Source organism: Sus scrofa, chromosome 13 (genome assembly GCF_054392235.1).
Source record: "Sus scrofa isolate SSC_HxYL_T2T_F1_AM1 chromosome 13, Sscrofa_HxYL_maternal_Yorkshire_Landrace_v2.0, whole genome shotgun sequence".
NCBI classification, from domain to species: Eukaryota; Metazoa; Chordata; class Mammalia; order Artiodactyla; family Suidae; genus Sus; species Sus scrofa.
The window spans coordinates 37,057,765-37,084,194 of NC_139395.1; the positions used below are offsets into that span (position 1 = coordinate 37,057,765).

General features: G+C 43.9%; 1 protein-coding gene across 6 annotated transcripts in view; it reads left to right on the forward strand.

Moving 5' to 3' along the window:
* The window catches only part of ITGA9 (integrin subunit alpha 9), a 354,847-nt gene that overhangs the window by 18,109 nt on the left and 310,308 nt on the right, over window positions 1–26,430 (forward strand). For all 6 annotated transcript variants that reach the window (XR_014822712.1, XM_021071658.2, XM_021071659.2 and 3 more), the window contains exons 2-4: window positions 1,861–1,988; window positions 3,297–3,403; window positions 18,190–18,313. Coding sequence is in view for 5 of the 6 variants with exons in the window: in XM_021071658.2 (XP_020927317.1) it covers window positions 1,861–1,988; window positions 3,297–3,403; window positions 18,190–18,313 (359 nt within the window). In the remaining variant the exon portion in view is untranslated. The remainder of the gene's footprint in view (window positions 1–1,860; window positions 1,989–3,296; window positions 3,404–18,189; window positions 18,314–26,430) is intronic.

The following is a 26,430-nucleotide window of genomic DNA, read 5'->3' on the forward strand; positions in this document are numbered from 1 at the left end:
TCTATTCAGGTCTTTTGCCAGTTTTTCCATTGAGTTGTTGGCTTTTTGCTGTTGAGTTGTATAAGTCATTTGTATATTTTAGAGATTAAGCCCTTGTAACTTGCATCATTTGAAACTGTTTTCTCCCATTCTGTAAGTTGCCTTTTTTTTTTTATGGTTTCCTTTGCTGTGCAAAAGCTTTGTCAGTTTGATGGGGTCCCATTGGTTTATTTTTGCTTTTATTTCTGTTGTCTTGGGAGACTGACCTGAGAAAACATTTGTAAGGTTGATAATCAGAGAATGTTTTGCCTGTGTTTTCTTCTAGGAGTTTGGTGTCTTGTTTTATATTTAAGTCTTCAAGCCATTTTTGAGTTTTATTCTTGTGCATGATGTGAGGGTGTGTTCCAGTTTCATTGATTTACAAGCAGCTTGTCCAGTTTTCCCAGCACCACTTACTGAAAAGACTGTCTTTTCCCCATTTTATATTCTTGCCTCCTTTGTTGAAGATTAATTGACCGTAGGGGTGTGGGCTTATTTCTGGGTTCTCTTTTCTGTTCCATTGTTCTGTGTGTCTGTTTTGGTACCAGTACCACACTGTCTTGATTACTGTGGCTTTGTAATAGTCCCTAAAGTCTGGGAGAGTAATGCTTCCTGCTTGGTTTTTGTTCCTCAGCATTGCTTTGGGAATTCTCAGTCTTGTGTGGTTCCATATAAATTTTTGGATTGTTTGTTTTAGTTCTGTGAAAAATGTCATGGGTAATTTGGTGGGGATTGCATTGAATCTGTAGATTTTTTTGGGTAGTTTGGCCATTTTTACAGTATTAATTTTTCCAACTCAGGAGCATGGAATATCTTTCCATTTCTTTGAATCCTCTTTAATTTCCTTGATGAATGTTTCATAGTTCTCAGCATATAAGTCTTTCACCCCCTTGGTTAGATTTACTCCCAGGTATTTGATTTTTTTGAGGTGCAATTTAGAAGTATTGTATTTTTGTATTCCTTTTCTAATGTTTCATTGTTAGTATACAGAAATGCGACTGATTTCTGTATGTTAATCTTATATCCTGCTACTTTGCTGAATTTGTTGATCAGTTCGAACAGTTTTTGGGTCAAGGCCTTTGGGTTTTCTATAGTATCATGTCATCTGCATACAGTGACAGTTTTACCTCTTCTCTTGCAATTTGGATACCTTTTATTTCTTTTGTTTGTCTGATTGCTGTGGCTAGCACTTCCAGTGCTATGTTGAATAACAGTGGTGAGAGTGGGCATCCTTGTCTTGTTCCAGATTTTAATGGAAGGCTTTCAGCTTTTCTCCATTGAGTATTATATTTGCTGTGGGTTTGTTATAAATGGCTTTTATTATGTTAAGGTACATTCCCTCTATACCCACTTGTGTAAGAGTTTTGATCGTGAAAGGATGTTGGACTTTGTCAAATGCTTTTTCTGCATCTATTGAGATGATCACGTGGTTGCTGACTTTTCTTTTGTTAATGTGGTATATGACATTGATTGTTCGTTTATTGGCCATTTGATTATTGTCCTCCATCAAGTATCTGTTTAAGTCTTTGGTCTATTATTCTGTTGGTTTGTCTATATTTTCATCTTTTATTTGTGGGAGTTCTTTATATATTCTGGATAGGAACCTTTTTTTGGTTTTATGTGTTGCCAGCCAGACTCAGATTTTCTCCAGGCACATTAGAAGCCTAGCAGGTTGACTATAGGAGGCCCTCCCTTCTGGCCTCCAGCACTGTGAAATCCTGGGGTATGTTTTCCTAGTCAGCATTCAGGCGACACATCCATGGCTGGGTGACTATTTAACCATTGGCTTCCCCTTTCCTGGTAGTAGATTGTGACTGAATTCCCTTTCTTCTTGATGTGCAGGGTCCTTGTGGGTGCACCAAAGGCAGATTCCAAGTACAGCACTTCAGTGAAGTCCCCTGGGGCTGTGTTTAAGTGCCGAGTCCACACCAACCCTGACCGAAGATGCACTGAACTGGATATGGCTCGAGGTGGGTGGATGTTCACTGCCAGTATGGAAATGGGTAACACACCCTCACACGTTACCTTTTGTACCCTGATCACTCATTCACATTTCATCCTTCCATCCCTCCCTTTCTACCATCCATTTGTCCATCTACCCATCCATTTATGACATATTGAGTACCTCTTACTTCCTCAGCACAGGATATACCAAAGACCCTACTATCCAGGACCTTATCATTAGTAGGCAAAGGAGATGTTAACAGATTAATAAGTGTGAGAAGATCAGAGGGGAGGTGAGTGTTTGATCTAATCTAGATTGGAAGGTCCTAGGTAGGGAAGTGACCTTCACACGTAATTGGAAAGATGGGCAGCAGTTAGCTGGGCATGTACAGGTGGAAGAATCTCCATTTGGAGGAAATTTTGTGCCGTTTTAAAATTCAGAGTGAGGACAGTGTGGCTTGAGTGATGAGCAGGGGAGAAGTGTGGAAGCAGAGGAGGTTGGCGAGCTGGACCACACCGGGCCCCACAGGCTGGGGTAAGGTGTTGGGATTCTCTTCTATATACAAGGGTCGGAGGAGGCCATTAAAAGCAATGCTAGGTTTTATGTTTTAAGTGGGGAAAGATATGATTGAGGGATGTTTTTAAAAGCCCACTGTGGTCTGGTGGAAAATACATCATCTTTGGAATTGAGTGGATCTCTGGGTTCAGAGCCCAGCTCTGCCAGTTACTAGTTGGGACTTAACAGGGAATATCCCTTAGACTCTTTGGCCTTAGTTTCCTCACCTATAAAATGAGAAGGAAGGTAGCTACCTCACAAGGGTTACCTTGAGAAGATCAATGAGACAGTAGAGGTGATTACACAGAATTGTGCTTGGCACATAGCAGGTACTCAATAAGTAGGAGCTATTTTATTGTAATCATCACTTTTAAGTCCTCACTTTCTCCAAAACCATTTCCCAACAAGATCATCTACTTTTTTTTAGATAAAGAATTTTCATGATATGTTTTAGCAGGAAAGGAGCGATATCCATGGTGTTCTCTAGTGCTACTCAGAATGACTGGATTGCAAGCTATTTGTCACTGGTACTTTAACAATTTAAGTAGCTTACTTCATAACATTACATCAATGCACAGCTCCTTTATAGAGAAAGTCTTGTTAGGAAAAAAAATTGGCTGAATTAAACGGTATACGTGGTGATGGAATCAATTTATATTTTCTTAAAGTTCTTTATTTATGGGCTGGCAATAAATACTTCGGTTTTAAGCTGCCCTTGGAAAAGCAGACAGCAGAATAGCATTCCTCGATCCAAGTCTGGGTTTTCTTTTTCCTCCAGGGAAGAATCGGGGCATGTCCTGTGGAAAGACCTGCCGGGAAGACCGAGATGATGAATGGATGGGGGTGAGCCTGGCCCGGCAGCCCAAGGCTGATGGCCAAGTGCTGGTAAGGCCTCCTGGGAGTGCCAGGGGGAGGGGGTGTGTGGCACCCAGGAAGTGAATGACCTTGACCCCTTAGAAAAGCTAGATGGCATGGCCACCAGGGCGTGACTTTGAGGTGGTCTCTTGTGGACTACTGCTTGGACAAATGATTCATCTTTCTCTTGTCTTCATCTGTCCAATGTTAATAATGTCTGTCCAAGGATTCTGAGATGGGGTTATTGAAAAATGACAAAATGTTTGTGAAAAGTGCTTTGTAAATCTCATTCATTACATAAATGTTTTCTTGTGGGTGTCTTTTTAAATTGAAGTAATTTACATAAAAGGCACAGACCTTAAGATGACAGTTTGGATTTTTGACATTGATGACTTATGTGACCATCAACCCATCAGGAGAGAGGATACGTCTGTCATCCCAGAAAGTTCTTTTGTGTTCCTTTCTAGCCAGCTTCTTACATGTCAAGGCAGTCACTGCTAGGATTTGTATTGACAGGGGTTACTTCTGCTTTTTCTAGAATTTCATATAAATGGAATCATACAGTGTGTGCTCTTTTGTGTAAGACTTTTTTTCCCCACTCAGCATAATACTTGTGAGGATAATCTATATTTTGTGTGTCATTACTTCATTCCTATGCATTCCTACACAGCATTCTACTTCAGGGAATATGTACACATTGTTTTAAAATAGTCATGCATTCCCAAAGTGCATCTAATATATTCAGATCCATTAGTTGAGGGAGATAGAAGCAAAGAATAAGAAGTCATAGAGTTCCCATTGTAGCTCAGTGGGTTAAGAACCTGACATAGTGTCCATGAGGGTGCAGGTTCAGTCCCTAGCCTCACTCAATGGGTTAAGGATCCACTATTGCTGTAAGCTGCAGTATAGGTTGCAGATGTGGCTTGGATCTGTTATGGTTGTGGCTATGGCTGGCAGAACTTCCACATGCTATTACTGTGGCCATTAAAAAAAAAGGGATATGGGATTAAGATGGCAGAATAGAAGGACTGGAGCTCAACTTCTCTCCTAAAAACACAACAAAATTTACAACCAAATGCTGAGCAATCTTCAGCCAAATGGACTGAAGATATCCTACTCCAGAAGACAAAGAGGAGGCCACATCAAGAGGTAGGAGGGGCGATTATGTGATATAAGCAACCCCATACCTCCTGGGTGGAAAGCCCCACAGACTGGAAAGTAACTGTATCACAGAGACTCACCTACAGGAGTGAGAGTTCTGAGCCCCACATCAGACCCCCATGTGTGGGGATCTGGCACTGGGAGAAAGAGCCCCCAGAGCATCTGGTGTGGAAGACCAGTGGGGCTTGTGTGCAGGAGCTCCACGGGACCGGGGGAAATGGAGACCCCATTCTTAAAAGGTGCACACGGACTTTCATGTGCACTGGGCCCCAGGGCAAAGCAAAGTCTCCGTAGGAATCTGGGTCAAACCTGACTACAGTTCTTGGAGGACCTCCTGGGAAAACAGGGGTGAATGTGGCTTTTTGTGGGGGAAGGACATTGGAAGCAAAGCTCTTAGGAATATTCAGCAGTGTGCCTTTCTCTAGAGAAGCCCCAGGGCAAACAACAATCCAGGTGGGATCATAGCCCTGCCCATCAGTAAACAGCCTGCCTAAAGAACCCCTAGGTACACAGCCAGCTCTAATCTCACCCAGAGACAAAGCCCCACCCACCAGAGGGATAGGAATTGGCTCCACCTACCAGTGGGCAGGCATCAGTCCCTCCCATCAGGAAGCTTACAGCAAGCTCCCATACAGACTTTAGCCACAAGGGGGGCAGACACCAGAAGTAAGAGAGGCTACAACTCTATTATCTATAAAAAGGTCACCACACCAAAAACCTATAAAAATGAGAAGACAGAGAACTATAACTCAGATGAGGGAGAAAGGAAAACCCCCAGAAAATCAGCTAAGTGATCAGGAGATTCTCAGCCTCTGGGAAAAAGACTTTAGACTGTTGATGCTGAAGATGATGCAAGACATTAGACATAAACTGGAGGCCAAGATGGATAATTTACAGGAAACACTGAACAAAGAGATACAAGATATAAAACTTAAGCAAGAAGAGATGCAAAATACAATAACTGAAATAAAAAATTCATTAGAAGCAGCTAACAGCAGAATACAAGAGGCAGAAGAACAAATAAGCTAGGTGGAGGACAGATTAGTGGAAGTTATGGACGTGGAACAGAAAAGAGAAGAAAGATTGAAAACAAATGAGAGTCTCAGAGAAATCTGGGACAACGTTAAATGCACCAACATCCGTGTTATAGGGGTGCCAGAAGGAGAAGAGAGAGAGAAAGGGACAGAAAAAACATTCCAAGAGATAATAGCCGAAAACTTCCCTAACAAATCCATATAAAATAAACCCAAGGAGGAATACATTAAGACACATATTAATCAAACTGACCAAAATTAAAGACAAAGAGAAAATCTTGAAAGCAGCTAGGGAAAAGAAACAAATAACATACAAGGGAACCCCGATAAGGTTATCAGCAGATTTTTCAGCAGAAACTCTGCAGGCCAGAAGGGAGTGGCATGATATATTTAACATGATAAAAGGAAAAAACCTCCAACCAAGATTACTTTACCCAGCAAGGCTCTCATTCAGATTTGAAGGAGTAATCGAAAGCTTGACAGATAAGCAAAAGCTAAGAGAATTCAGCAACACTAAACCAGCTTTACAACAAATACAAAAGGAACTTCTCTAGGCAGAAAAGAAAAGGCCGCAACCAGAAACAAAAATTCCACAAATGACAAGGCTCACCAGTAAAGGTATGTATACAGTAAAGATATGAAATCATCCATGCACAATTATGCCACCAAAATCAGAAATGGTGAGAAGAGGAGGGTACAAATGCAGGACACTGGAGATGCACTTGCAATTAAGAGACCAACAACTTAAAACAATCTCGTATGTATATAGACTCTTGTATCAAAACTTCAGAATAACTGCAAACCAAAAATGTACAATTGATACAGAAACAAATAAGAAAAATCAACTCAGGGAGTTCCCGTTGTGGCACAGTGGAAAGAAATCCAACTAGGAACCATGAAGTTTTGGGTTTGATCCCTGGCCTCGCTCAGTGAATGAAGGATCCAGCGTTGCCATGGGCTGTGGCATAGGTCACAGACACGGCTTGGATCTGGTGTTGTTTTGTCTGTGGCTGGCAGCTGTAGCTCCGATCAGACTCCTATGGTGGTTACCCCCATATGCCATGGGTGTGGCCCTCAAGAGACAAAAAGACAAAAAAACAAAAACAAAAACAAACCCAGCAAAAACAAAGCCAAAGCAATTAATAAAATGGCAATAAGAACATACATATCAATAATTACCTTAAATGTTAATGGACTAAATGCCCCAACTAAAAGACATAGACTGGCTGAATGGATACAAAAACAAGACCCACATATATGCTGTCTTCAAGAGACCCATTTCACTTCTAGGGACACATACGAATTGAATGTGAGAGGATGGAAGAAAATATTCCATGCAAACGGGAATCAAAAGAAAGCTGGAGTAGCAATACTCATATCAGACAAAATAGACTTTAAAATGAATATTTTAAGGGACAAGGGACATGATACTATACCTAGAGAATCCTAAAGCCTCTACCAGAAAACTGTTAGATCTCATAAATGAATTTGGCAAAGTCGCAGGATACAAAATTAATACATAGAAATCAACTGCATTTCTATATACTAACAATGAAAGATCACGAAGAGAAATTAGGGAAGCAATCCTATTTACCATCGCATCCAAAAGAATGAAATACCTAGGAGTAAACCTACCTAAAGAGACAAAAAAAAAAAAAAAAAAAAACCTGTACTCTGAAAACTATAAGACACTGATGAAAGAAATCAAAGATGACACAAAGAGATGGAAAGACATACCATGCTCGTGGATTGGAAGAGTCAATATTATCAAAATGACTACACCACCCAAGGCAATCTACAGATTCAATGCAATCCCTATCAAATTACCAAGGACATTTTTAAGAGAACTAGAACAAATATTTTAAAGTTTGGAAGCACAAAAGACCCAGAATAGCCAAAGACATCCTGAAAAAGAAAAATAGAGCTGGAGGAATCAGGCACCCTGACTTCAGACTATTACTACAAAGCAACAGTCATCAAAACCGTATGGTACTGGCACAAAGACAGAAATATAGATCAGTGGACAGGAGAGAAAGCCCAGAATTAAACCCATACACCTATAGCCAATTAATCCATGACAAAGGAGGCAAGAATATACAATGGAGAAAGGACAGCTTGTTCAATAAGTGGTGCTGGGAAAACTGGACAGCCACATGGAAAAGAATGAAATTAGAACACTCCCTAACACCATACACAAAAGAAACTCAAAATGGATTAAAGACCTAGATATAAGATCAGACACTATCAAACTCTTAGAGGAAAACATAGGCCAAACACTCTCCAACAAAACAACAGCAACATCTTCTCAGATGCACCTCCTAGAGTAATGATAGTAAAAACAAAAATAAACAAATGGGACCTAATCAAACTTCAAAGTTTCTGCACAGCAAAGGAAACCCTAAACAACACAAGAAGACAACCCACAGAATGGGAGAAAATCTTTGCAAATGAATTGACTGACAAGGGATTAGTCTCCAAAATTTATAAACACCTTCTGCAACTCCATGCCACACAAAAAAACCCAATCAAAAAATGGGCAGAAGATCTAAATAGACAGTTCTCCAAAGAAGACATACAGATGGCCAAAAAACACATGAAAAGATGTGCAACATCACTCATTATTAGAGAAATGCAAATCAAAACCACTCTGAGGTGCCACCTTACACCAGCCAGAATGGCCGTTATCCAAAAGTGTACAAACAATAAGTGCTGGAGAAGGTGTGGAGAAAAAGGAACCCTAGTACACTGTTGGTGGGATTGTAAATTGGTGCAACCACTGTGGAAAACAGTATGGTGATTCCTCATAAAACTAAAAATAGAACTACCATTTGATCCAGCAATCCCATTCCTGGGCATCTATCCAGAGAAAACCATGACTCAAAGAGAGACATGTACTCCGATGTTCATTGCAGCACTCTTTTCAATAGCCAAGACATGGAAACAACCTAAATGTCCATCGAAAGAGGAAGATGTGGTACATATGCACAATGGAATATTACTCAGCCATTAAAAGGAACCAAATAACGACATTTTTAGTAACATGGATGGACCTACAAGTTATCATGCTAATAATTGAAGACAGCCATACAATGAGACACCAACATCAAATGCTATCACTGACACATGGAATCTGAGAAAAGGACACAATGAACTTTGCAGAACAGATAATACTGACTCACAGACTTTGAAAAACTTATGGTCTCCAAAGGAGACAGTTTGGGGGGTGGGGGGATGGGCTGGGGTTGTGGGATGGAAAATCCTATAAAAGTGGATTGTGATGATCATTGTATAACTATAAATGTAATAAATTCAATAAAAATGTAAGAAATTAAAGAATTTAAAAAGAAAAGAAGTCTTTGCTCTTGAGACTTGCGATATCCTAGGATTGCCCAATAAGGCAGTTACCAGCTGCATGAGTTATTTAAATTTATCAGAATTAGAGAAAAAAATTCAGTTCAGTCACACTAACTGCTTTTCAAGTGCTGAATAATCATAGGTGTCTGCTGGGTGCCGCATTGGGCGATGCAGAGCAAACATTTCCGTCATTGTAGCGTGTTTTATTGGCCTCAGCAAAATCTGACTCAGAGGTCTTGTTTTGTCCCTTTTTGTCTTTTGCACTTTTCTCTGGAGGTATAACACTAACGTTCTTAACATTCACAGTTTTCAGTGAAGAGCAGGTTGGATTCTTCACGTACATGTCCTCGTGTATCCCCATTGCTGACACCCCTGAATGTCCCTTGTGCCCCACCACCCACCCCCTCCCTGGGAAACCCTGTGTTCTGACTTCATCGACCTTCTCTTAGAAGGTGTATAAAGGTTTTTGTTGAAAAAAGGAGAAGATCAAGGAGGGAAAAAGATACCAGCTGCCATGTATGGAGGGCTTCCTTTGGACCAGCTGCTATAAAGCTGAAGGTTTCACATATATTTACCCCCACCGGGGGAAACAGGTTGTCCTTCAGGCTCCAGGCAGAGTGTTTCTGTCCCCTCTCTGAGGAGCCCAGTCTGTGTTAGACTTCTCCATGGCAGGAGCTGGTCTCCTGAATTCTGCCTGCCTCTTCAGCACACATGAAGCATCTCCCTGTCAGGCCCCAAAGCATCTGGATGCTGTTGCCAGCATCACAGGGCCTCCCTAGTAGACACTGTTGTAGGTCCTGTTGAGGCCCCCAGCCCACTGTTTGCCTTGGTTTCCAGCCCTTTAATCACCTTCACCCTTGCTGCCCTGGATCCTCTCCAACCTCTCCATTCCCCCAGATGTGGTGGCCTGACCTTGACTGCATAATGAGGACCCAGGAGGCTTGTCTGCCATCCCAGGTGAATGTGGGAAGGGAAGAAGCTGATCCTTATGCACAGCAGGGTAGCCTGAGGTCAACATGGAGAATGGAGGAGGCTGTAAGCTGGTTCCCGAACCCTGAACCTTGAACCTGGACCCAGAGGTTACTGCCATGAAAACACTTCCCCTCCCCATGGAAGGATGACCTCCATGTGGCTGAGAGCTTGTTTCCAAAGGGTTTGTGTTGTTGCAAATCAGTATCAGGAAGGGGCTGTCTCTGGGGACATGAACATGACCATGGGGACAGTTGAACCAAGGAAGCCAAGAAGGCAGAGCTGGGCCATTGGTGCTGTAATGCTGTGATCATCCCATCCTCATCCATTGCACATGGAGCTATTTTTCTCATGTTTTACACAGTTACTGCAGCATCCATTCAATAAGCTGCTCTGTGGCGGGGGTTGGGGGCATCCAGCAGCATCAGCTTTCCTCACGGCTTTTTAAAAATATTGTGGTCAAAAAACAACATAAAATTTACCATTGTATCCATTGTTAAGTGTACAGTGTAGTTTTGTTAACTGTATGTACAGTGTTGTACAGCAGACCTCAAGAACTTCCTTGTCTTGCAAGACAAATTCTAAACCCATTGAACACTGTCTCCCGCCCTCCCCATCCCCCAACTCTCTTAAGAGTTTGGCTACTTAACATAGCACATGATTCCATTTATATGAAGCATTTGTCTTTTTGTGACTGGCTTATTCCACTTGGCGTAGTGTCCTCAAGTTTCATCCACATTGAAGCGCAAGACATAATTTCCTTTATTTTACTACTGCTTTAATGATTTTTATTTTTTCCATTATAGATGGTTTACAGTGTTCTGTCAGTTTTCTACTGTGCAGCAAAGTGACCCAGTCATACATACATATATATATTCATTCTTTTTCTCACATTATCCTCCATCATGCTCCATCATAAGTGACTAGATATAGTTCCCAGTCCTATACAGCAGGATCTTATTGCTTATCCATTCCAAAGGCAATAGTTTGCATCTATTAACCCCAAATTCCCAGTCCATCCCACTCCCCCTTGGCAACCACAAGTCTGTTCTCCAAGTCCATAAATTTTTCTGTGGAAAGGCTCATTTGTGTTATGTATTAGATTCCACATATAAGTGATATCATGGTATTTGTCTTTCTCTTTCTGATTTATTTCACTTAGTATGAGAGTCTCTACTTCCATCCATGCTGCTGCAAATGGCCTTATTTTGTTCTTTTTTATGGCTGAGTAGTATTCCATTTTGTATATATATCTCCTCTTCTTAATCCATTCCTCTGTCAGTTGTTTCCACGTCTTAGCTATTGTGAATAGTGCTGCTATGAACATAAGGGTTCATGTGTCTTTTTCAAGGAAAGTTTTAATTTCCTTAATTTTAAAGGCGGGAATAATATTTCACTTTACATATATACCACATTATCTTTATCCATTGATGGATATTGGAGTTGCTTCCTTGTCTTGACTATTGTGAATAATGCTGCTGTGATCATGGGTGAGCAAATCTCTCTTCGAGATCCTCTTTTCAGTTCTTCTGTATGTAAACCCAGAAGTGGGATTGCTAAATCCTATGGTAATTCTGTCTCTAAATTTTGAGGAATATTTATACTGACGTCCACAGTGGCTGCCCCATTTTACATTCCCACCGAGAGCGCACAAGGGGAGCATTCCAATTTCTTCACATCCCTGCCATCACTTAATTTTGTTTTAATAGTAGCCATCCTAATGGGTATGAAGTGGCATCTCATTGTGGTTTTGATTTGCTTTGCCCTAATGATTAGCGAGGTTGAGCATCTTTTCACATGCTTGTTGGCTCTTTGTATGTCATCTTTGGAGAAATGTCTGTTCAAATCCTTTGCTGATTTTTATTTTATTTATTTTTATTTTATTTTATTTTATTTTTTTTTGTCTTTTTGCTATTTCTTGGGCCGCTCCCGCGGCATATGGAGGTTCCCATGCTAGAGGTCCAATCGGAGCTGTAGCCACCGGCCTATGCCAGGGCCACAGCAACGCAGGATCCGAGCCGCGTCTGCAACCTACACCACAGCTCACGGCAATGCCGGATCGTTAACCCACTGAGCAAGGGCAGGGACCGAACCCGCAACCTCATGGTTCCTAGTCGGATTCGTTAACCACTGCGCCACGACGGGAACTCCCCTTTGCTGATTTTTAAAACTAGATTTTCTATTATTGAGTTGTTCTCATGGCTTTTGCATATGTGCCATCTTGCCAGGAAAGTTTTGAACCAGGTCTGCTCTGTCCTCCCTGGTTTAGATTCTGCTACCTCCAAGCCCTACCACCTCCAGTACTGTCATCTTTTGTGTCATTAGGAGCTCAGCATTATGTTGTTACCTTATGTTTATAACTTAAAACATTTTTTTCATTTATTTATTTTTGTCTACACTCACAGCCTTTGGAAGCTCCTAGACCAGAGGTTGAACTGGCATCACAGCAGTGACAGTGCCCGATTCTTTAACTGTTAGGCCACCAGGGAACTTTCTGTGTATAACTTATTTTTAATGGAAACCACTTAGGGACAGAGACCAGATCTTCTACTCTTTTCACTCTTGGCACTTGGAGAAGATCTAAGGAGTGGTATCTAAAGGCATGTTTGAATAATGTAGGGGCTGAGTGTCAAGGTTAAAACGGTTAGAAACCAAATCAGTTGCCATCTCTTCTTGGTGACTGATTCTAAGTGGTTGATAGAAGCATGAGGCAAAAGATTGTAAAATGTGCCTAGGAAATGATAGGTGACAACAGGGCACCAGGAGGGGTGCCCCAGTCCATTTTCATATTTTGGAGGCCTCATATCCATTGCTTTTTTTTTTTTTTTAGCTTTTTAGGACAACACCTGTGGCATATGAATGTTCCAGGCTAGGGGTCAAATCAGAGCTACAGCTTCGGGCCTACAACACAGCCACAGCAACTCAGGATCCGAGCTGCATCTGCGACCTACACCACAGCTCATGGCAATGCCAGATCCTTAATCCACTGAGTGAGGCCAGGGATTGAACCCACGTCATCACGGTTACCAGTCCGGTTTGTTTCCACTGCAACACAATGCAAAGTCCTTTTTTTTTTTTAATGTCTTAATTCTACCTGTCAAAGCTTTCTGGGAGGCAGGTATTTATTTTGAAAGTCAAGAACAGGAAGATATGTATCATTCCAACATGTTTTGAGAAGTTGGGAGGTGCTCAGGGATGTGGCCATGACACTTGTATCCCCAAGGAGCATAATACTGGATTCCAGGGTTGGGCTTGAAGAGGGAGAGGTGGTTGGCTTTTTTTTGAAAATGGCAGCTGGTGCTGATTTCAAAGTAAAGAACAGATATCGAGTTGGAAAGCTGTGACCTGGAGTCAAGTGTTTTGATGACAAATGGCATTTTCTGGCCCTTGGACCCAGGAGACGACTCTGGCAAGACCCAGAATGTTGGGCTGGTCTGGCAGGCTACCCTTGGCTTTGTACCTGCGCATTAGGGATCCACATGCATTGTGGTTCCTTCCATCACCCCAGGGAACACATGATACTGGACATGAATACAGCGTTGGGATCCGAGGCAAGTGACCCTTTAAGAAATAAGGGGAAAAAGAATCACTTCTTGTACTAACCACCTGATAAACCCAGTGTGGGCTCTGGGACCCGGGAGGGCAGCTCACAATGTTCAAGTCTGGTATTTCTGCTCTTTAGCCAAGTCTGCAAGGCCTAGACACAAATTCAGTCAGCATCCAGCTGATGTCTGGGAGGAAGCAGTTTTCTCCGGCTCAATCTCATAGCCGTTTCCTTTCCAAGCATCAGGGCAGTTGCTGTCTATTCACCACTTCTCATCTGTCCGGTTTTTTCAAAGTCACAGGATACATTTTTGCATTTATTTCTGTTGTGTTGTTTCCTGAGAAAAATTTTTTTTAGTGAACTTTTTGTTGAGCTGTGGCATCCATGCAGGAAGGTGTGCAGATCAGCTATATACATCTTTTGCTTTTGGTATTTTAGGGCCGCACCCATGGCATGTGGAGCTTCTCAGGCTAGGGGTTGAATCAGAGCTGTAACTGCCGGCCTACGCCAGATCCAAGCTGTGTCTGTGACCTACACCACAGCTCATGGCAATGCCGGATCCTTTCAGCCACACGAGGCCAGGGATCAAATCTTGTCCTCATGGGTCCTAGTTGGGTTCGTTATCTGCTGAGCCACAGAGGGAACTCCAACTGAATACATCTTGATGCATCTTCAGTGGGTGAACATTCTGGGAATGACTTTGCCTGGAATTCCCAGGCCACTCCCTCCTCTCTTGGTTTGGTGGGGAAGCTGCTTTGGCGAGAGGGTCGGGGGGTGGGGATTGGTGACATCATAGACCTGATCTCCTGTACCCCCGTTCTCGAACATGAGACATGAGCAAAGCTCTGGCACTCTGTGCATGGCGAATGCATGTGTAAGAGGCTGGGTTGGTGGAAGACTTAACATGCCTTTGTGGCTGAGCCATCGGAGAGGCCCAGTACCCTGCTCCTCCCTCCCCCCTGCCCCCAAAGGACGTGCGTTTCCATACAACAAAAAAAGGCCTTTGAAGTAAACTGCTCATCTTTTTCTTTTTATTCTTTTGGGAGGAAAAACAACCCTCATAACTTGAAATATGTCAGATGCTAAGATTTGAGGGTGGTCCTAGACCCTTTCCCCTCTTGTTAGAATTCTCTGGAATTTGAGTTGGAGCAAGCTGTTTCCAGAGGGTGCGTTCTTTTTCCTCCTGGTCTTGTGCTCTGCCCTTCTTCCTCCCTCTCAGCAGAACTCATTTGGAGAGATTGATGGAGATATTAGTGCTTTGGAGACAGTCCCTAGGAATTTTTCTTAATGTAGGAGTCAGATTGACATGTGTGTATACAGAAGGATAATTATGGCTAAACAAAGTCTTTTCTTCCTATAATTTATGTTCAGAGACACTTTTCCTTGTTTTCTCACATGCAAACTGCCTTTCACACTCTGATCTCTGACCCCACAGAATGCCTTAATTTTAGTTTCGCTTACTGTGAAATGCAGTCTTTGGATCTTCTAGGAATTCTCTGAGGTCACTCCTTAAATAGTTTATGGCACTTAGAAAAAAAGATAATCAGCTAGACATCAAATACAGAAAGTCTCTCTTCATAAGAGTCAGGGTGCTTTAAGATAAACATTTGCCTGCCTTTTACAGCTCTGGTAACCCAGAAATACAATAAAACACGGTAAGCCCAAGGAGCTGATTGCTTTGCCAAATTTACAAACTAAAATAGAACTAATTTACCAGCTAATTAGATGATGAGTGATTCAGGTTTACAAGCTATCAAAATTGAGTCAGGAATAAAAATAAAAAACCTTAGTGGGACAGAGTGATTATCCTCCTGGCAACACCTTTATATATCTTCTTGCCTGAAATCATTTCCATCTACTGAGAAATGCTCTAGAAGCACAGAACAGTACCAAGGGGGAAGGGGTGAAGGTGGTGTGCAGTATAAGGAATAACAAGAGATTGTTTTTCGTAGTTTAATGTGGTAGGTCATGTAGGGCAAGCAAGCTCAGGTTTCCTGCTATTCTGAAAGTCCTCTATTTCCTGTGGACAGAGGGTGGCTTTGTCAAGAGCCCTTGGGTGGTTTTCTTGCAGGGAAGGAGACCAGAGGCTGGTGGGCAGTGATGTTTTTGGTAGAGTGACCTCGGGGATACCCTGGCCCTGGAGAGCCCCCTCCCTTACCCAGTGGCCTTGGTAACTGTTAGGACCCAGAGTGATTGTCTCAGGGGTCCTAAGACCCGTGGGGAAAACTGTAAGGAGAGTAGTTACTCCCCCTGCCTCAAAGGGTGGGTTTTGATGGCTTCTCAGGTGGAAATTGGGAGGTTTTTTTTTTTTTGCTTTTTAGGGCTGCACCCGTGGCATAAGGAGGTTCCCAGGCTAGGGGTCAGATCGGAGCTACAGCCACCGGCCTACGCCACAGCCATGGCAACGCCAGATCCAAGCCGTGTCTGCGACCTACACCACAGCTCACAGCAATGCCGGATCCTTAATCCACTGAGTGAGGTCAGGGATCAAAGCTCATGGTCACTAGTCGCATTCGTTTCCACTGAGCCACAATGGGAACTCCTGGAATTGGGAGTTTTAAGATGGAAATGGTTTCCTAGGAGACCAGGAGGACACTGAAATGTGGGTTCCCAACCTGTTTGCAGCACTTAACCAGTTTGCAGTCTGCAAGCTAAGCAGAGTACTCGCTGATACCCAGGGTTCCCTACAGAAAATGGGGGTTCTAAGACACCTTCCCACTTTCCAGGGTCGCAGCAGAGGTCAAATACAAACCACATACATGCTGAATGTTTCAACCCGTAAAGACAGTGTATGTCACACAAACAGACCAGGAAGATAAAAACTTGCCTTTACTGGAGTTCCCGTTGTGGCTCAGTGGTTAACCAATCCAACTAGGAACCATGAGGTTGCAGGTTCAATCCCTGGCCTCGCTCAGCGGGTTAAGGATCCGGCGTTGCCATGAGCTGTGGTGTAGGTCGCAGATGCGGCCTGGATCCCCCATTGCTGTGGCTCTGGCGAAGGCTGGCAGCTACAGCTCGGATTAGACCCCTAGCCTGGGAACCTCCATATGCTGCAGGTGTGGCCCTAAAAAGACAAAAAACAAACTTGCCTGTACTTAAAATGTTGCATTTTATTATTTTCTTTTTACTTTTTAAAAGTGAAGTAGAGTTGATGAACAATATTGTATAAGTTATGTGTACAATATAGTGTTTCACAATTTTAAATGTTACACTCCATTTATAGTTATTATAGAACATTGGCTGGGTTTCCTGTGCTGTACAATATATCCTTATAGCCTTTATACAAAATAGTTTATGCCTCTTAATCCCCTACCCTATCTTGTCCCTTCCCTCTCCCCACTGATAACCACTAGTTTGTTCTCTGAGTCTGCTGCTTTTTTGTTATATTCACTAGTTTGTTTTCTTTTTTAGATTCCGTATATAGGTGATAACATAGAGTATTTGTCTTTCTCCATCAGACATATTTCACTTAGCATAACGCCCCTCCCAGTCCATCCATGTTGCTGCAAATGGCAACATTTCATTCTTTTTTTTAATGACTGAGCAGTATGCCATTGTGTATATCTACCACATCTTCTTTACCCATTTGTCTTTTGGGACATTTAGGTTGCTTCCATATCTTAGTTATTGTGTGAATAGCAATGCTATGAATATTGGGGTACATGTATCTTTTCGAATTCGTGTTTTTGGTTTTTTTTTTTTTTTTTTTTTTTAGGATATATACCCAGGAATGGAATTGCTAGGTCATATGGTAGTTCTATTTTTAGTTTAAAATATTGCATTTTAAAATAATCGATCCTGGGAGTTCCTGTCGTGGCTCAGTGGAAACGAATCTGACTAGTATCCATGAGGACACAGGTTCGATCCCTGGCCTCGCTCAGCGTTGCTATGAGCTGTGGTATAGTTGACAGACGCAGCTCAGATCTGGTTCTTGTCTTATTCTTCTCTTGGTTTCCTTTTCCATCCTTTCCTGCCTTCCCCACATCTGGTGGGTCGCTGGGCCCATCAACTCTGCCTCAAGTGCACATCCTGAGTCCACACCCTTCTCCCATCCCTACCCCGCCCTGTCCTGGTCCAGGCAGAAGCATCTTTCACCTGGATGTTCACACACACACACCACCCTTGCCTACCTACAGTCTGCACCGGGCAGCCCAGCTAGCTTTCCCAACTGTGGATCAGACCACGCCACTCTGGCCTATGTAGCACTCTACATTGGCTTCTCCTTGCCTGTCCACTAAAGTCAGCCATCCCCAAGGTCTCCAAGCCCCCTGGCCCCTCTCTGACCTCAGCTCCCTCCAGACCAGCCCCACTGGCCTCCTATCTTTCTCTGGAACCTCCAAACGTTCTTTTCCTTTGCACCTGCTATTCCCGCTGGAAAACACTTCCCTCTGTGCCTGGTGTGTTTGGCTCTCTCTCATCCTTTAGGCTGTCCCTGGTCTCCAGGTGAAAACCGTCCTCCCACTCCTAGCTTGTCAGTCCATAACCCAGTGTCTTTCTTTCAAGGCACCTGCCACGATCCTCTTTTGTTTATATGTGCGTGGATTGTCTGTGCCTCCTGGGGTGCCTCCCTGGCTGCCTCCCCGGCTCACAGGCTACTGATGTTTGGGCACAGCGCCTGGTTGAGGTGTAGCTTGTGGGGGAGGGAAGGAGGCCCCTCTGTGCCCCTCTCCTCCCACAGAACTACCTGGCACTGCCGGGCTTTGCTTTGCGACCTCCCTGGCTTGACTGCTGCTCTGATCTTCTGTGTCCTGTAGGCCTGTGCCCACCGCTGGAAGAACATCTACTACGAGACAGACCACATCCTGCCCCACGGCTTCTGTTACATCATCCCGTCCAACCTCCAGGCCAAAGGCAGGACGCTGATCCCTTGCTATGAAGGTGAGTGCTGATTGACCCTCCCTCCCCGCCCCCATCATGCCAGGCCCTAACCCACCCTTCTTGGCTTCTCACCACCTTCCCAACACCCCCCCTGCTTCCCCCATTCTAACAGGAGGGCTGCAATGTGTCTCCAGAGGGTCTTTTGGTGTCTGAGGCCCGGGACATGAGGAAAATGGGAAGGGACAGTGTTTCCAGGACCTGTCCAGCCTGGCCCTTCTGCACCACGGAGCCTATCGTGTTCCCTAAGCTTTATGAACTCTCAGACTGAAATTCACCAGCTTCTTGGTTTCCTGACACTGCCAGATGCCGTGCAGCCTTGGGAAACTTGCTTTCCCTCTCTGGACCTCTCTGGGCCCTGAACATTCAGATTGACTCAGACTGTCTCCACAGTCCTGAGCAGCTCCCAGATGTTGTAAGTCTCCTGAGACATCCCCTGAGCACACCTGTTCAGTCATTTTGTCACATCCCAAGCCGGGCTTTCCTTCTCATCCTGTCTTCATACTCCAGCAGATGCTCAGGAGTTGGGGGCACCTTCATTGTGGTTTTAAGAGTTACTTACCAAGGGGCACTTGGGGTTTGGGAAGGAAAATGTTTTCTCAGGCTCCCTGCCTAGACCCTTCAAATACCTGGCCTGGGGACCCATGGAGCCCATCATTACTTAGCTTGGCTGAATTTGAACTTCAAGGACTCATTGTCATTTCCCTCAGTTTTATAGCCTGTTTTCTCAGGGTTTTCTTAGCCTAATTCCAGGTGAGCTGAGTGCGTGGCTCTTGATGTTTTAATTCGCCTATTTGGACAGAAGTCTCCACTAGCCCGTGGCCGCCTTTCCCTGGGCCTCCCTAAGTTTGCCCACATTTCGAATTTTGTGGCCACCGGAGAGGGCCCTGAGAGATGCCATTGGGGACCCATGCATTTCTCTGCCTTGTGGGGGACTCTTCTTCAGGGTATGTCAGGGGACCTGGGTGGCCTAAGCGGGGTGTTTGGGGGTAATGACCCCATAGAAGTGGCTGGGTCCCTGTGTGAGGCATGGACCCCCTCCTTCCATGGCGGGGAGCCTTTCTTTTCTCCCCGGTCAGCATCCAATCAGCTCTGGCAGGACCGCGTGGGGCAGCTTGAACTCTGGCCCTGTTTATCTCTGTGTGGCCCCAGGCAGAAGGAAAAGTCCATCTGAAAAACAGACGATAAAGTCAGCGGTCAAGAGGGGGAGGGACAGGTTATGTAAAGACACAGGTAAGGAGCCGGAACTGGGTCCTGGTTTGTTGCCCCCCGCCCTTTTTTTTTTTTTCTCAGGAGGAAAAGGGAAAAGGCCCTGGAACAGCAGCTGGGTAGCTTGTCAGGCTGGGGAAGAGGGAGAGACTCAAATGGGGTGATGGAGGCAGTGGGGCTCGATCCCAACTGGTTATGCAATAGGACCAGGACTCTGGTTTTCCCAGAAGGTGTCTTGTGAAATAGGGCCCCGTGGCCATCCCTGGCGGTCCCTCTGTAGAGCACTGTGAGCACCAGAAAGCAAAAGGACATCCGGCGGGAGGGGGGCTGGGGTCACATGTCCATGTGTGCCTGTAGCTGCCAGGGCTCACACTTTTGAGGGGTCTGTTATCAGGCAGTTGTGGGGTCAGAAGTAGATTGGGCTTGGTCTGAGGACTTTATATATTCTCTCCTTTAATCTTCCCAAAGCCCTGCAAACTAGGTATCCTTCTGCACTTGGGTTTGAATACAAGTCATTTGTTTTGGAAGTTATTCCAGAAAACAGTCTCAGGGCAGCTCTGGGCTCTCATAGGACACACAGCTCAGAAGGACCCTGTGCCAAGGGGAGGGGCCAAGTCTCTATCCACTGGGCATCCTGTCCTACTACATGTCTAGTGGGAAACTCCCCCAGGTAGATGTGCATGTGCTGGCAGGTGGCAGTTGGACCACGTCACAGAAGTGACAAGGACTGAGGGGACCTGGGGGCCCCATAGGTGGACTTCTCTGTTGCCTTTCTCCAGTTCCAGATGAGGAATCTGAGGTTTGGCATTTAAGTAAATTGCTGAAGGTAGGTTTTGAGTTTGGCATCCGTCTGACATCAGCAAACACTTTCATTCCCCGGTGGTCAGTGGGGGTTTTGGAGTTTCTGGTTTAAATGAGGATTAAATAGGAGCCAGAATTAACCAAGAGACGATGACCATTTGAACTCTTCCCCAGGTAGAATCACAAGGGGAATGGGAAGGTGAGCATTTTGGGTGTCGGTGTTCTCAAAGGCATCTGCCTGTCTGCTTTGCTGGCTGATTTGGCCTGACCTTGGCCAAAGCCCATGTGAGCCTAGGAGCACTGCATGGGTCCAGGGGCATGTTGAGTTCACACCTTTTCCTTGTGCCCCTCATTCACGGTAGAGTGTGAACTCCGAGCCTGGGCTTCAAGAGCCTCTTGTGGTCCCGCCCACCATGCTGGGCACTTCGGACCTCACCATGAATGTGTCTGTCCCTGAATGTGTCTGTCCCTTGTAGCCCCCAGGTCCCAGAAGAGAGAAGAGTGGAACAAACCTGCAGCCAAGGCCCAGATAGATCAGCCAAACCCAAGCTGATCTGTAGATGTGCATGTGAAGCATAAATGCTTGTCATTGTTTGCCAGGGAGATTTCATGGTTGTTACGCAGTAATAGCTGACTGACACAGTCACCCCAGAAGCCCAAATTCCTCATGCAACGGTGCTTGTGGGATGGGCTTAGGCCTCCAGAATCACTCTGTTTTTTGGTTCTTCCCTGAACTTCGTGCTGGCTAATGGGAACCAGCAAAGAAAGTAGCAAAGTGATGATGCTGTTACCCCAACTTCTTCCCTATAGGCACACATGCTTCTGTGTCCCAACTTGTTCATTACACAGGGAGGAGTATGGGGTGGGGCCCAGGTGGGGGGAGGTGGGGAGTGTTGGGGGATAAGAGCAGCCCCTGAGAACTATGGGAGACCAAACAGAACAACCCTGTAGTTTGTGGTCCCATAAGAGGCAAGGTGTGGCAGACGCTCAAATTTTTCTAGAAGATGGGACTGGCAGGTGGGGATGCAGCCATAGCTGTTGCCTGTGCCCTTGCTTTGGGATCTCCACCTCCCTGTGTTGTGGTCTAAACTAAGCCTACTTGGGCTCTTCAGGCAACTATTATTTTCTCTTAATGTGGAAGAATGCAGTGATGTGAGCTGCCTGTTCCCCGTGGTCACATGAGGTACAATGAAAGCATTTTGGAGTTGGACAGGACCTTTCAGATATCACCCAGCCTGGCCTCTTACTGAGATCCAGAGATGGGGTGTGGCTTGCTTAGACCATGTTTTGATTTCCATGCTGTTACTCACAGGCCACATAGTGAGGCGGCCACACAGTGTAGGGGCTAAGAGCAGACTTAGCTCCGATGGCTAGAGTTCCAGTCCTGACCCTGCCACCTGTTTATGGCATCACTTCTGAGCAGTCACTTCATCCTCTTGTGCCTGACCTACCTCAAGGAGCTGTGAAGAGGGTTAGGTTAAAGCTTGTAAGTTCTTAGATCCATGCCTGGCATATACATGCAATGGGGAGGGCCAAAGGTACTGAGCCATTTTATATAAGGGACTTGAGCACCCACAGATTTTGGTAGCCACGGGGGTCCTAAAACCAATCCCTCAGGGATACTGCGGGAAGACTATATGCTAAGAATGTTCAGGCTATATATCATGCGCTAATGGACTTTATGCTAAGCAAATGTTTATTAATTATGTGGGGTGACTAATTTGTCTACCGGAGGTAGAGTCTTCTCCATTTTATTACGTACCTATTAGAGCCTATGCTAAGTGCCCGATGGAAGAAAACCAAGAAATTACCTGTCTACAAGGGAAAACAGAGAAGGAGCAGGAACGTGATGTTTCAGAAGTGGCAGAGCTGAATGGGGAGAGAATTCCATGCCCGTGTCCATGGCTGGGCACCTCTCCAAGGGCCCAGGCTGCATCCATGTTCAAACTGGCATTAAGACGGAATTATTTCATTTTAGTTTATTTTTATTTATTTTTTTGTGATTTTTATTTTTTCAATTATAGTTGGTTTACAGTCAGTTTTCTACTGCACAGCAAAGTGACCCAGTCACACATACATACATACATTATTTTTCTCACATTATTCTCCATCATGCTCCATTTCATTTTACAACTGGGAGAGATGGAGACCTGCTTAGGGTCTGCAGCCTTCTGAGGTCTGTGGAAGGAGAGGAATGGTGGGACTCACAGGCGGTCGAGGAGGTGGGTGTTAGGCAGGGAGGACAGGTGCATCTTGGGGCATAGCGGAAAGACCCCAAGCCTGATCTCCCAGGCTGCTGCCTCCATGGCCTCTGGCCTGTGGCTGGACCCTCAGTGAGAATGGACACAGAGATGCCTCCATTGTATTTACCTCAAAAGGTTACTGTGAGATGCTCATGAGGAAACACAGGTGGAGGTGCTAGGGAGACCACACACTGTTCTCTAACTGTGGTAAGACAGTGGGTCTCCTGAGGGCAGCTGTGCGCCCTCCAGCATGTCGAAGGTTGGTTTAGTTGAGAAACGCCTCTAAGTGTGTGGGCACCTGTCCAAAATGGCCCAAAGATTTGAATTCTTAAAAAAAAAAAAGGTCTTTGGCAAAGGACTTTTTTATCCTGACTTTTCAGGTGCTTCCTATTCCTGGCTGGGTGGGAAGTGCTCTCAGAAGATCCTGTTTGGAACCAGGAAATGTAGAGGGAATGGGAAACAAAACTGAATCTAGGACACAAAGTAAAATAAATGGATGGAGCGTACCCTAAATCAAACTGCATATGTTCGATGCGAGACATTGTCATGACCACCATAGGGTATTTGATTTTATCAGAGTGTGTGAGAAAATGAGAAGTTTAGTGTGATGACATGTGGGGAAAACTCTTCATAAATTCAAGAGCGTGCACTGTAAAATGAGTTACTGTTAGCCTAGTCATGGTATTTCAGGATTCCCTAAAATTAAGTCAGTGCATTGATAAAATCAATGCAGAGGTTTTTCATCCTTTGCCTTTGAATCCATTGAGCCAAGAACCCAGAGCTTGGCAGGAGGGGGCTGTCATAGTATACTCATTAATGTGTAATAATCTGGGAGCAGTTTAGCTGGTAAAGAAATGCAATAGGGTGGAGTTCCCGTTGTGGCATAGCGAAAAGGAATCCGACTAGTATCCATGAGGTTGCAGGTTTGATCCCTGGCCTCTTTCAGTGGATTAAGGATCTGGTATTGCTGTGAGCTGTGGTGTAGGTCTCAGACTTGGATCGGATCTAGCATTGCTCTGGCTGTGGTGTAGGCAAGCAGCTTCATCTCTGATTCAACCCCTAGTCTGGAAACCTCCATATGCCTTGGGTGTGGTCCTGGAAAAAAAAAAAAGGAAGAAAAAAGGAAAAAAAAGGGGGGGGGGAGAAATACAATAGGGTACCATTGTATATTAGACCTAGTTTCAAAATCTGGCTTTACCACTCACTGATTCCTGTGATTGAACCCATAACTCTTACTTTCTGACTGGGTGACTTTGGGCAGAGCCCCTTGAACCTCAAGTGCCCTCCTCTGTAAAATGGAGAGATTAATCCCTACTTAACAGGTATTAGAGGTATTCGGTGTGTCCAACTCAGTTCCTAGCTCAGAATGAACTCTCAATGAAAGGGAAATTTTGTAATTAACTTTTTAAGTACCATCATAGTATTCTTTTTAAAAATTTTTTTTTATTTTTTAAAATTAAAGTGTAGTTGATTTACCATGTTGAGCCAATTTCTGCTGTATAGCAAATGCTTTTTTGTATTCTTTTTCATCATGGTCTATTCCAGGAGATTGGATATAGTTCCCTGTGCTATAGAGTAGGACCTCATTTCTTATCCATTTTAAATTGTAATAGTTTGCATATACTAAGCCCAAACTCCCCATCCATTCCTCTCCCTGCCCTCCCACCCCCCGCAACCACAAGTCTGTTCTCTCTGTCCCTAGGTTTATTTCTGTTTTGCAGAAAGGTTCCTTTGTGCCTTATCTTAGATTCCACATATAAGTGATGTCATATGGTGTTTGTTTTTCTTTTTCTGACTTACCTCACTTAGTATGATCATCTCGAGTTGCATCCATGTTGAGGCAAATGACTTAATTTCATTCTTTTTTATGGCTGAGTAGTATTCCATTGTATGTATGTACTGCATTTTCTTAATCCATTCATTTGTCAGTGGACATTAAGATTGTTTCCATGTCTTGGCTATTGTGAATAGTGCTGCTGTGAACACAGGGCTACATGTATCTTTTTGAATTATAGTTTTGTCTGGATATATGCCCAGGAGTAGGATTGCTGGATCATGTGGTAGTTTCTCTATTTAGTTTTCTCAGGAATATCCACACTGTTTTCCATAGCGGTTGTACCAATTTACATTCCCACTAACATTGTAAGAGGGTTCCCTTTTCTACACACCCTCTCTAGCATTTGTTATTTGTAGACTTGTTAATGATGATCATTCTGACCAGTGTGAGGTGGTACCTGTTTCTCTAATCATTAGTGATGCTGAACATCTTTTCATGTGCCTATTGGCCATCTGTAGTAGTGTTCGTCAGCCTTCTCAGAAGGTGTCCAGCAGATCCTATTTAATAAGAATCAGAGGGGAGAAAGCTGGGTAATTACTAAAATGTTTTTACAACTCCTTGAAAAGATGAAAATTTTAAAAACACCTTTGAAAATCATATTTGCACAATTTGTTTTGCTTGGTAAGCTCTCTTCTTTTTGTAGATGATCTCAAGTTTAATCCATGCCATATTTAAATGTTCTCAAGTTTGGAGTTGTTGGGGTTTTAATTTATCAAATTTTACTGTGCTTTAAAATTATCCCATCGCCTCCATAGATTTCTGTACCATTTTCTTTGTTTTCAGGGAGTAGCCAGGCCTTGAATTCCTAATTGCTCCTGTATTTCTCAAGACAGATAATTTCTAGAGAAGGAAATAGACCCCCATTTGATGTGACGAGTTTTTTCCTCCCCTTATGTTGAAGGCTGTGGCTCCACAGGGGATACAAATCAATCAAGATCCATTTACAAATGAAAAGCAGTGGAGGTTTTGTTTTGTTGTGTTTTTGTTTTGGGGAGAACCATAAAAGGGTAAGTTAATCCATTTAAAAATTCAAGAACAAGCTCCATAAATTTTTTATTAAATAAAGAATTCTGCATGTACATAGGATTTTATGGTTTCCAAAGAGCTTTCATAAACATTATCTCATGTAAGTAAATACAGCAGATTTTCAAAAAAGCAGATGCATTTCTGTATTATGAATATGGAGAGGGTCTGGGGGTGGAGGGTTGAGGGCAGGAGGGTGGCTGAAGGGCATAGCCAGAGCCAGCAGAGGAGGCCAGTTCTTTGGCAGTGGCTCTTGGAGCACCATCAAGCTTTCCCTTTGGTGCTAAGGATTCTTTTTTTGTTTTTTTTGGTCTTTTTAGGGCCTCACCCGTAGCATATGGAAGTTCTTAGGATAAGGGTTGAATTGGAGCTGCAGCTGCCCAGGTATGCCATAGCCACAGCAACTCAGTATCCGAGCTGCATCTGCGACCTACACCACAGCTCACTGCAATGCTGGATCCTTAACCTACTGAGTGAGGCCTGGAATCAAACCTGCATCCTCATGGATACAACTCGGATTCTTAACCCACTGAGCTACCACAGGGATTCCCAAGAATTCTTATCTTGTGCACAAATATATTCCATACATCAAACATGTATCTATCTATTGTGTGGAATTATTGACTACTTCAACTGCATCATCTAATAGTTTCCCTATGGATATTCAACTTTTATGAATCTCCTCTTCTAAAATTGCCTATTTGTGTGATGCATGTCTTAGATTTTGTTCCTTTTAGAGAAGCTACAAATTCAGATTCACCTATATTTATCAAGCACCTACTGGATTCCAGATATTGTGCTAGATACTTAACATTCATGATCTTACTGAGTAATCATATTGTCAGGTGTACGTATTCTTATCCCCATTGTACAGATGAGAAAACTGAGGCTTAGGGAGGTAGATGAAGGTCACAGGTTATTAAGCAGAGGAAGGGTGGTGACTTTTAAGTTCAGTGTAGGTTTCTTTGTACCATCTGATCTATTGGGATGTTGGTTTTCTTTGTAAT